Raw genomic sequence first — 12,885 nt, forward strand, 5'->3', positions numbered from 1 at the left:
GTTTCCTGTGTAATGGTGGCTGGATTATTTTCTTGTGTATCTTCCCTCCCTCTCAGGTTTAGAATGTCTATGAGGAGAATATATTTTCTTGAAATAATATTTCACTATATTACAACAAGTTCTAATTCATCTCTCTGATATTTCAAGTTTCTTGGTATTGAACAAGAGTTTTTGCTCTCTTGAGGTTTCTGCCTGGTCTCTAAGGAGAACCAGCCAGTTTGAAGCAGCTGTGAGGCCAATGAAACCTTATCAAAATAGATCAACAGAAGGTGAATATGGATGCTTGGAAAAGTGCTCATGTCTTCTAAGTGGTCTGTGCTAGGGCAACACGTGAATGCAAGCGAGTGTATTCCCATAAGCTCTCTAATCAAATTTTTGTACAAAACTTTCACAGTTTCTACATTCAGCTTTGAAATAATGCTGGATTTAATATCCACTTTACTTATATATGTAATATAAGTTGACAAAATAACTTAGGATGGATAAACATTGATTTGTTTGCCAAAGTAACTTTCATTTGGAATTACTTGGCTTAACAGGTATACATACATGCAGTTAACTGTGCACTACATAATTAATGCATTATATTATTGTCATTAATTATGCAAACCATTTGTAAAAACGAAATCAGCATGATAAATGCATTGAAGCAAAATGAAAAACTAGTTTGAGATGAAGTTTGGTTTTTCAGTTTGAAGTGACATGGTACTTTTATAAAAGCAGAATACTCAACAGCAACAAAAAAAATGTGTTTGTTTATACGAAGAGATTGGGGAGGAGAGAGAAAAAACAAAACAAAATTAATTGTGCTTAATGTGATAGCAAAAAAAAAAAAAAAAAGTCAACAAAAAAGTCATCATCATCATCATCATCAAATTCTTGCCATGTACCCTCAAGGGGTGTACGGGATATGATAGTACTACATGAAAAAAAAAATTACATCATTATTAATTTCCTATCTACAATTTTCCTCCAAATCAGCCTGTTACTTGTCATCACTCCAACATTATCAGATCTTATATTTCTATCGTCTAAGGCACTTTGTACCGTATCAATCCACCTATATCTTGGTCTTCCTCTGGGTCGTTTTGCTGCCAATCTGGCAGAGAACACTTGTTTTGCTAATCTTTCCTCGCCCATTCTATTTAAGTGACCATACCATCTGAGATTAGCTCTGCTAACGCATTCCTGGATGCTGACAATGCCAAGTTCTTTCCTAATATCCTCGTTTTTAATATGATATTGCCATTGATGCCATCTGTTCACGCCTCTAATCTTTCTCAGGACTCTCATATCTGCGGTCTCTAGTCTTTGGTCAAGTGTTTTACTTCTGACCCAGCTCTCAGATCCATAAGTTAAAATTGGTTTGAACACAGCTAATTTAGTGTTCCAACTAATTTCTTTCTTATTCCATATGAATTTATTCAATTGACTTCCCACGATACCAGCTTTGCTGATTCTGTTGTCTATTTCTATATTTAGTTTACCATCTTCAGTAAAAATTGTGCCTAAGTAGCTGAAATGTTTTACTCGTTCCACAGGTTCTCCATTCACAACACAGTTGATATTTTCAATGATTCTGCTTATTTTCATTGTCTTTGTCTTTTTATTGCTGACCTTCATACCATATCTATTACAACAGCTATTCAATTTAGTCAGAGAATCTTGCAGACTTGTAGCAGATTTATTTAGAAGTATAACATCATCCGCATAAAGCAAAGAGCTGACATTAACATCTCCCATTTTGATATCAGGTTTAATACCACATTCCTTCATAATGTGATCCATATAGATAATGAATAACAGAGGGGATAATGTACATCCTTGTCTCACACCAGATTTAACATTAAACCATCTTCCTGTACTTCCTTCAATTCTAACTGCTGACTCACAACTCAAATAAAGACTAAGTATTGCTTGATATAATGCCCCATTGACACCATATAACTGCAGTGTATTGAATAGCTTCTCTCTTGGCACCTTGTCATATGCCTTTTCCAAATCGACAAAACTTAAATACAGATCTTTGTTATATTCCCATGCTTTCTCGACTATTTGTCGTAAAGTGAAGATCTGATCCTGACAGCCTCTATTTGGCCTGAATCCAGCTTGTTCTTCACCAAGCTTTTCTTCCACAATTCTTCTCAACCACTTCTCAAGTATACTTGCATAGATCTTGCCAGGAACACTCAGTAGGGAAATACCTCTGTAATTCGCACATTCAGTTTTTTTCCTTTTTTATATATAGGTTCTATGAGAGCCCTACTCCAATCATCGGGAATTCGTCCCTCTGTCCAGGCTTTCTGAACTATGCAGTGCAGCCACTGTAAGACTCTTATACCACCATACTTCAGCATTTCTGGTTGAATATCATCTACTCCTGCAGCCTTTCCACATTTCAAGCCTTTGATGGCTTTTTCTACTTCAAGTATGGATATGTATTCCTGACTGCATGCCTAGTCAGTGTTTTTTATCACTGTGCTGTCATCACTGCTTGTTTCATTTAGCAGTTTTTCAAAGTAATTACTCCATACTTCAAGGATATCTTTTTCTCCTGTTTTCATTTCACCTTTATCATCTCTAATTCCTTTTACAGCACTCTTTCCTCCATTCCTAAGCTTCTTCAACAACCTCCAGAATATTTTGCCACCTTCTTGATATTTATTTTCTATATTCTTGCCAAAGTCCTCCCATGACTTTTGTTTAGCTAGTTTTACACACTGTTTAGCTTTCTTACATTTGTCTCTGTATTCTGTAAGAGTAAAAGCTGACTTATTTGCCAGGAACTTTTGATATGCTTTCTTCTTTTCCTTCACTGCCTCTTTAACTTCCTGTGTCCACCAGGGAGTTCTGATTTTTTTATCCTTGCACACAACCTCACCACATGCCTCTCTGGCAGAATCAATCAATGTTTCCTTCAGAGTTTGCCACTGAATCTCCAAGGTTTGATTCCTGTTCTCAAACTCTTTCATTTTCTTTTCAATAATATTTCTGTATTTTAGTCTACAGTTCACATCTGAGAGCTGCTCAACTTTTATTCGCCTTAAAACTTTCTTACATGTTATTCTTTTCAATATGAAATTCAATTTTATCCTGCTCAAGACTAAATAGTGATCACTTCCAATTTCAAATCCTCTGTACACTCTGGTGTCCTGCACCAAGGAGAAAACATCACTATCAACAATAACATAGTCAATGAGACTTTTCTTATTCCTTGCCTCTTTTCTCCATGTGAATTTGTGCACATTTTTATGTTGGAACATGGTGTTAGTAATAACCAGTCCATGTCCTGAGCAGAAATCCAACAGATATTTGCCATTATTATTAGCTTTGCTCTTTTCTCCAAATTTTCCCAAAATATTTTTGTATGTCTCACAATCATTTCCTACTCTACTATTTAGATCCCCAACAAGGACCAACTTTTCCTTTTTCATTGTGTCAGTTGCTTTTTCTAAAGCCTCAAAAAATTCCTTCACTTCTACCTTAGTAGAACCTTCTGTGAGACCATAGGCACAAATAAGTCTCATTGTCCAGTTCTCCATTCTCATATTTGCCCACATTAATCTACTTGAGACTGACTGCCATTCAAGAAGATTAGCCTCGTATTTTGTGCTGAATACTATGGCTACTCCTTCTTTTCCTTGATTGTCATTGCCTGAATATAACATTTTGTATTTATTGCTCAGAAAGATCTCGCCAGTTTTGGTCTTTTTTGTTTCAGTCACCCCTATTATGTCGATCTGGTACTTATCTAATTCCTCAGCTAGCTCCATTTCTTTGCCATTCAGGCTTCTTACATTGATAGTACCGATCTTTAACTCTGGTGATGTTGAGTTGGGGTTTGTTTTCAGATTTGTTCCAGTAGCTGACTTTTCGCTGTTCGCCCTGGTTCCCTGGCGAAAACAACGGGGGCCTTGTTTAACCGGGCGACGCCCCAGCCGGCATGAAATTTTGTCATGTTGTACCATCATTTTTTATTTTGGTTTAACCAATAAGAATACAATTTGGTCGGCTAAATCCCAAATTGCGAGCCCATCCTCGTTCGTTCAGTATCAAAGTAGATACCCAACAGGGTGCACCACGAGAAGGTGAGGATTGAACATTAGGTCAGAAGCCCTGGTCGGTTCTCCGCATTCCTTTAAAGGCTATGTGGAGGTCTCCTCTCAGTTATACAGCTTTGACCCTTAAGCACCCCGCTTGGTATTTTTTAACATTTATTATACCCAAGGTAAAATACTTTCTACATATATATATATATGAGGGTGGCCTGAAAAGTTCTCAGCCTAACAATAAAACAAATTTATAATTTATCAATTATAAATTACAAATTTATCATTGCTGGAATAATACATTTATTCCAGCAATGCTCCAGCTTCATTATCCCATCTCTGTAGTGGGTTCTCAGTAAAAACTGAGAACCCACTACATAATGCATAATGTAGTGGCCCTTCCCAATGCATAATGGGAAGGGCCACTCCCATTATGCATTGCATTATACATGGCTGAAAGCGGGTGTGCTTTGCATTATAAAATACATACTAAGGCAAGTGATATGAAGTCATTAGCCTCTATATACAAGTAGCTCAGACATGAATATATTTCACCCACGAAACTCTGTTTTGCTTTCTTTGGAAAAGGATTAAAACCAAGTATATAAAATTTCTTGGTATCTTTAACACACACACACACATCCTACATTAAGGTGATATGCATACATAGAGAGGAAGACCCCTGACTGCAATCAACAGGACAACATCACAGATTGGAAGGGCAAGAATCTTACAGAAGCAAGTGATAGAGAGGCATTGAAGCAGACTGTTCATCAGCTGCAACCCTGTTAAAGAGGAGGCCACAGGATTAGATTAGATGCATATATAAATAAAATGTGTTGTATGTGAAGAAATGTGAATAATTCGTTTGGAATGATAGAAAAATAAGAACACCATGGTGGACATAGAAAGTTAAAGACATAGTTGCAGAAAAGAAGATAGCATATTGAAAGTTCCTAGCACATAAGTTGGCAGATACTCTAAAAGAATAGCTAGAAAAATGTAAGGGAGCTAAGTTATGTGTGAAAATAGCTAAACAAAAGTGACGATAAGTCTTTGGTAAGAATATAGAAGGTAAATATAAGGAAGGTCACAAAATGTACTGGAGGTTATTAAAAAAAAAACTTAGAAATGGGATAAGTGCACGCTAAAAGGAATCAAATATGACAAAAGTGACAAGAAACTTGAATATAAGGATATACTAAATGTCGGGAGTTATTTGTAACTTTGAAAGACTGTTAAATAAAACAAGCAGTGACAAAACAGTAGTAGAAAATTTTTCAGAGAAATACAAAGAGGAGTACATATCAATACCAGAGGTAGAAAAGCCATGAAAAATTTGAAATGTGGAAAGGCAGCATGATGAGATGACATTCGACAAGAAATCCTCAAATATGGAGTTATAAAAGCATTATAGTGGCTACGCTGCATAAATCAGAGGACCTGGTCAAAGTCGACTTCAAGATGATTGGAGTGGAACTCTCGAAGTAGTATCTCTCTCTATACAAATAAAGGGGAATATGAGGAAATAAAGCTGAATGTGAGAATTACAGTAGCATTTCTCAACTAAGTGTTGCATGTAACATTTATGCAAGCATTCTTGAAAAGGGGCAGAGAAAAATTGTGGAAAAAAAAACTTGGAGAAGAACAAGCTGAGTTCGGGCCAAATACAGGTTTAGATTAAGTTCAGATTTTCATCATGGAAATATGACAAGGATCCACACTTAAGTTTTATAGATCTGGAAAATGCATAGCTCAAGATGCCTAGAGAAAAGCTTTTCAAAATGTGACAATTATCTGAGGTAAATGAACATTATGCAGAGCAATATACAGTGGATATTTAAGTTGTAAGTTAGCAGTTAGAATTGAAGGAAATACAGGAATATAGTCTGATGTAAAATCTGGTGTAAGACAAGGATGCACGTTATCTCCACTCTTATATTAATCATCTATATGAATCCCATTATGAAAGAAAGCGGCATTTAATCTGATATTAAAATATCTAATTTTAATATCAGACTTAATTTCAAAATCAAGAAGGATCAAAATTTAAGTTTAAATTTTGATCCTTCTTGCTGATGCAGAGACCAGAGTAGTATGAAACTACTAAGCCCCCCCTCCAGATGTCCATCCATGGATCACACCACACAGAGGCATGGCATTGGATATCAGTGAAGGTGGTCTGGAAGACAGGATATAGAGTCAGGAGACACATAGTTAAGAATAAGGGAAGAAAAATCAGAGACAGATAAGAATGAAAAGGGCCAGTATCATCATCAGGAAGTCCACTCTACACAAAAAGGTGGAGAGGACCTTCCTCTTGCAAGGAGGGAAAAAGAAATTTGCCAAAATTTCTTTTCAAGCAGTCACTTAGACAGATGAGGTGACACAATGGAAACACTTCAATTGGTGAGAAGAGCCAATCAGATAAATAGAGGAGATTTCAGAAGGCAAGAGATAAGTAAGTGGTAAGAGAATGAAAGATTATCCTTAGAAAATGTATAAAATCATGAGTTAATAAAAGAAGATTTTTTTTTTTTTTGATACTGAGTGGTGAATGAATGGAATGCATTCATTCACCACTCATTCACCATTGTCAGGGCATCCACTCATTCACTAATGGATGCACTGACAATGATTTTCAGGCAAATACAATAGTACTGTGTTCTGAGTGTTTGGCAATTTGTGTTAATTTTTCTGACTTCAGAAAGGCATAAAAAAGTAATACTAATACCAAAATGAAAGATTACCTTCCAAATAATAATTGCAGAATCTGAACCAGCTGTAATTAGCATCTTTTCATCTCTGTTAGCTAGTACTGACCATAGCTTGCCAGAATGTGCGCAATATGATGTATCACATGTATTTGTCTTTATGTTCCACAATTTCATTATACCCTTCGAAGAACTAAAATGGAAAAGAAATAATAATAACAGTAATAATAAATAAATAAGTTGAACAAATATGAAATACTATCAACTTCATCAGACCAAAACCTTGGGTCACTACAGCAGCAGCAATACTCGCCCCCTTTTGTTCTTTGTTTTTTACTTTACAATAATCAGTTGTCTTAATTTTTGTATTAGGAATCCAAATAACAACCCAATGAACAAAATTAAAATTTTAAAAAAAAATTGCAATAAAAAAATAAAAAAAACAAAGATTCCATGAAATTAAAGTTATCAAAATATTAATAAACAGCACGCTAGAAAATCCAAAAGAAAGTTGGCAGAAGCGCAGGGTGTACTCAAATATTAATCCTCCAGTTGAGTATCCTGTGATTTCCATGGATAGCTTCAATGTCTAAATCTTGTGAACCCTGCAGTTTCCATGGGGAAGCCTCTATTTCATTTCTTTCTACAGAGGATGTTGCTTTTTCATTGCACAACACCTACATGTACTGGATATATTATTTGTTCACCCATTTCTAGTTTTCATCAATAGAGGGCAGTGACTGGGATGAAGTTGCAGTTTTGTGCACAATCTCTACCTCACATGAGCATTTTATGTTACAAGTTGAGATATCTTCTAATAAACACCTAAGTGCTTTTGATAGACATTATTGATATTCATTTCATTATTGGAGGCACAGATGAACTGGTGAGTTATTTGTGTAGTTCATAATGTATTTCATATCTTGAAAGATTTGGAATTTTTTTTATATCATTTAGAAAATGCTCGCAGGCTCTTGATATTTTATGTTTATTTTTTATATTCTTATATTTTATATCTGTTAGATTACATCCATACAATGGAAGTGGAATCTGATTTGAATAAAGAGTACATACCAGGAATGAACTTAGGTCACTCATATATATTGAGAGATGGAAAGCTTGGAAATTATTCAATTAAGAAGAGGGCCCATTTTGGACTGAAATTATTTGTGCTTTGGAAAACATATTATTATTATTATAATGGCACCTCCATGAAGTTCCAAGACTCATCGCAGGAGACCCAATCTATCATACCTCTCCTTGAACCCATTAACAGAAAAAGCACTCACAACTGACTGTGGCAACCCATTCCACTCATTCACAACTCTCCAAACAAAAAATCTATTCCTCAGACCTCTACTAACTACACCTTTATTCAACTTCCAGGGATGACTCCTCGTTCTGGTCCCTCTAGCCAAGTGCTGAAACATTTCCCCTGCATCCATCCTTTTAACCCTTTAAGCAACTATGTGTTTCTATCATATCCCCCTCTTTTTCTCCTATCAACCAACTTCTGCAATCCACACAGTGTCAATTAATCCTCAAATGGAACATTTCACAGACTACTCACCATCTTTGTCACTTGCCTCTGAATCCTCTCCACCGGTTCCTCATTCCCCAAGAAACCCAGTGGACCAGACTTCAGCACAGTAATCCAGATATAGGCATATGAAGACCTTATAAAGAGGAATAACAATTTCCTTATCTTCACTTGTTAATGTATTCTTCAATAGCCAAGTAATCCTATGGGGTACCTTAGCAATATGTCCTCTAAACTTTAACTTTCTATCTAACACCACACCTAAATCTCAAATTCAAATCTCTTCCAAATCATCTATGGAATTCCTTGCTATGCAGTGTTTCTCAAAGTGTGGTATGCGTACCCGCGGGGATACACGAAGGGTCGTTAGGGAATACGTGGCAATTTTTGGCTATGCATAAATAAAGAGTCATATTTTTTCAACAAACAGTGCAATCAAAGACAACAGGGATAAAAACGGTTGTTTTTACCTCTGATGTCTTTGATTGGGGGGGGGGGGGGGTGATTAACTAATGAATCACATTCTCCCCTCCTACAGAAACTGCTGTATAGATTCAAGCAAAACCATATGTTCCCTGTACAACATATAGTTTTGCTTGACACCACCCCTTCGTGAACATAAGTTTCATGAAGTAAAACTTTAGTTTCCGAAAATCTTCGCACATATTTCGCAACGATTTTTTAGCTTTAATTTTGGGAAAAAAAGTGAGAGTTATATTCGAGTAAATACGGTAATTTTTCGGCTTTCATATTCTTACATATGGATCATTGGTTAAATACTGAATTTATAAAACCCCCAAAAGAGAGCAATATAGCAAATACAAGTAGCCGTAAGCAACAAGAAAACGTTTTGCATCTGGATCAAATGATATTGATAAGGGTGTGTCGTCTGACATCTCTAGAGAATCAACTAGGAAGAGGATGAAAATTCTTCGTAAGTATGATATGAGTTACTTGAAATGTGGATTTTCATGGACGGGAAATGAAGAGGAACCTATTCCAAATTTTGTTCTATTAAAAATAAATCATATTTGTTGTTTACGTGAACATATAACTTCAAATAAAATAGACATTTACAATGAAATATACTTTCTTTATTTATTTACTATTATTTTGATAAGGGGGTACTTGGTAATAATGAAATTTTAAGAAGACATATGCGGATATCTGAAGTTTGAGAAACACTCGCCTATACCAACAACCAACTGCATATTTTGTCTTACTGGTCTTAATCTCACAGCAAAGTGCTTCAAATGAACAGCCACCCATCTGCCTGTCTCCTATTCTTTTTGGTTGCAATTCATCTGCAATCAATAACAGTACTCCTTCCCCCCAATCCTGTCTTGTCTATCTTCCCTGAAAATACTAAACCCTTCACATTCAATCCCTGTAACTACATCATCTGCTGTTAGCCAAGTCTCACTAATGCCTATAACTTTTGGCGAGGATGCACTAATCAATGCCAAAAACTTGTCCATATTGTTCCTGATACTTCTGGCATTAGTATATAGAAATGGCAACATCTCTTTATTCCCCCACCCACCTTTACTTTCTGAATTGACTAACCTATTCAATATTTTTGCTTGAGAGACTAGATTCCTCACTTGGTCAATCTCACATTCACTTACTTCACGGTTGCCTTCACACAAACTCACTTGCTTCCACCCTAATTGTTTAAGTTTCCCTGAATTTGCATGTGAGAATGCTCAATGAACAAAGATCTCTCTCCGGACATCTAACAGCAAAACCATTCAGATGCAGTCCATCCGCATTGTACAAATCCTTTTTTCCATCAGAAACCACAGATCCACAAATTCTACAGCATTCCTTTTGCACAATCTATGTAGGGTTGGCTGATTGGTAGAGCCTCTGCTACTAATGGCTCGCAAAAAGTTAAGCAGGTTTGAGTGCGGTTAGTAGTTAGAAGGGGCACAAGAGTTCAATGCTGTTGGCACATTCGCCCTCGATGAGTCTTTGGACTCCCTGGAGGTGTCACATAATAATAATAATAATATAGACTTAGTGGCTATCAATGCCCTCCTCCTCAGTTCACCTATATCATAGCATGGAAGGAGACTTACAATCTTTACCTTCCTGCTCTTCACTTTTGCCTCTTCTAACAATTCCTTTACATCATTCCTCATAGAATACGTCTAGCCTCTCAAATCATTGGTACCAACCAAGACAATAATTTCCTTCGACTCAGCTTTTTGCATCCGAATCACAAACATATTTGTGATTTTCTTTTGTATACCAGAAAAGGAACAGTATACAATAAAAAAGTATGATGCTTTACCAATTAGCACTACAAGTGTTCTTCACTTAGTGGACCGTTTTTTGGGATAAAGGTTACTGTGTCACAGAGGATAACTGGTATGTCACCAGATCTTGCACACTTACTTGTAAAAGAGAAGACAGGTAGTTTTGGTACAGTAAACAGTAACAGAAAGTGTCTCCCAGAGGAAATTAGAAAAGATAAGCTGAAAAAAAGACTAAGTATTAAATATTGTAATGTTAAAAAGACTTCGATAAAAATATTTCTGGAAAAAAAAAACGTTTTTTGTCCCACACAGATATAAAAAAAAAATCACCCAGCTGGAGGGTTAAAGCATTTTATTAAGAACTAGGAAAACACCTAAGAGAAGTTCAAGTTAATATTAGAAGCATTTGTTTTCTACTAAATAGAATGTTGCTGATGACAACAGATGAAGCAAGTAAAAAAAAAATTAAAAAGCTTCCATTACATATTCTCTTACATGGCCAGTTATAAAAATGTAAACTTAATTTAAAACCAATAACTGCTAGGCTATTAAAGATAAATTATACTCTCTCATTGCAAATTTTACTGTCTCAATAGTGCAATATTAAGCCAACTCATGAGAAAAATTCATTGTGGTTGCATACTGCTAATATTGCTAATAAACTTTCAACACGTGTTCCTTAATTTGTAATTAAAAAAAAAAAAAAAACTGATTTTATTTAAAAATAATTTATTAACAAAATTATTTTATTGTAAATTACTTCGAATTTCTATTAATGCAGATGGGGCTATTCTCCTACAGCCAATAGTGCACATAATATCATGTGCTTTCAGTTGAATTTTTCTCTTTTTTGTAGTTTCCTATAATCATATTAACAACAGCTATGAAACTTAGCTGAAAATTTTACAAATAAAGACATTTTTGTCTTTATTTGTAAAGTCACAGGGTATCACATGATAAGCTGATAATTAAGTTGCAGCACATGGGTTTAAATGTCGGGTTAGTCAAATGGATTCAGGATTGGCTGACTGATAGGTATCAGAGAGTTGCGTATGGTGGGGCAATATCAAGGAAGCAGAAGGTTACAAGTGGGGTTCCACAGGGCTCAGTACTGGGACCAGTATTGTTCAACCTTTATATCAGTGATATTGTCAATGGATTGCAAGGGGACGTTCAGTTGTTTGTGGATGATGTCAAGCTGGGAAGGGTTATCAGTAATAGTGCAGATGTGGCAGCCCTGCAATAGGATTTGAATAAACTAGACAGATGGGCAAATGAAATTCAGAGAGCATATTGCAAAGGTGGTGAGGGTAACTCAGAGGATTGCTGCAATACTGAGAAGGATGCTGACCTGCAGAGATAAAAGCATTATCATTCCATTGTATAAGACCCTGATCAGACCACACTTAGACTATTGTTCTCAGATTTGGTCCCCAGGATTTGAAGGGAATAAATTGACTGTGGAAAAGGTACAGAGGCACAAAGATGGTTTCAGGACTGTACAATATGAGTTATGAAGATCGACTGAGGGAGTGTGAACTGCATACTTTGGTGGATAGAAGAAGGAGAGGTGATATGATCAAGACTTTACTGTTGAGAGGCAGTTACAGGGTAGACATTAGAAAGTTCTTTCACTTGGTGAAACGGCAGGAAGGAGCGGTGACAAGGGGCCATCTCTGGAAGTTAGGAAAGGAGGCTGTGTGCAAGAGGGTGAGGAGTGGTTTCTTTGCATGGAGGGTGGTTAAACCTTGAAATGCATTGCCTGAAAGAGTGTTGGAGCAGGAATAGTTAATGGGTTCAAGGAGTGGTATGATAAGCTCTGTGTTTCCTAAAAATGACCTCCCACGATGAGTCTTTTGACTCCATGGAGGCCTGGATAATTATAATAATAATAAAATTTAAATTAATGGTAAATAATTCTGGTAATAATATTATGTGAAATATATTTAACAAAGTTTTATTTTCTATTTTCATGAAAGAAGATTCTATAATTTTTTTTTTTTTTTTTGAAATAAACAGAAAACAATAAACAGTAAAATATAAACAGAAAAAGGAGATATTAAAGTTCCATGCATACAGGATTTCAGTTGATTTTATGAATTTTTGGATCGTTGGAAGCTGAGAATGAATTTCGTTATGCAAGTGGTGAGATCTAGATTTTGGTCTCATAGAGTGGTGTGTGACTGAAATCAAGAACAACTATGATATCTGGTATATGTAGTATTATCTCCCTTAATGAGTCCTTGACTTCCTGGAGGTCTCCCTTAATAATGATGATAGTAATAATAATTTCATAGTCAAATATATGTATAGAAAATTTG

General features: G+C 35.8%; 1 protein-coding gene across 4 annotated transcripts in view; it reads right to left on the reverse strand.

The window, feature by feature from the left end:
* LOC150099104 (transducin beta-like protein 3) overlaps positions 1–12,885 on the reverse strand; it is a 470,278-nt gene that overhangs the window by 163,965 nt on the left and 293,428 nt on the right. For all 4 annotated transcript variants that reach the window (XM_090405846.1, XM_090405845.1, XM_090405844.1 and 1 more), the window contains exon 16: positions 6,800–6,956. In XM_090405846.1, coding sequence (XP_090261972.1) covers positions 6,800–6,956 — 157 coding nt within the window. The remainder of the gene's footprint in view (positions 1–6,799; positions 6,957–12,885) is intronic.

This window comes from Typopeltis vanoorti, chromosome 15 (assembly GCF_054136105.1).
Source record: "Typopeltis vanoorti isolate ZY-2024b chromosome 15, IOZ_Tvanoo_1.0, whole genome shotgun sequence".
NCBI lineage: Eukaryota > Metazoa > Arthropoda > Arachnida > Uropygi > Thelyphonidae > Typopeltis > Typopeltis vanoorti.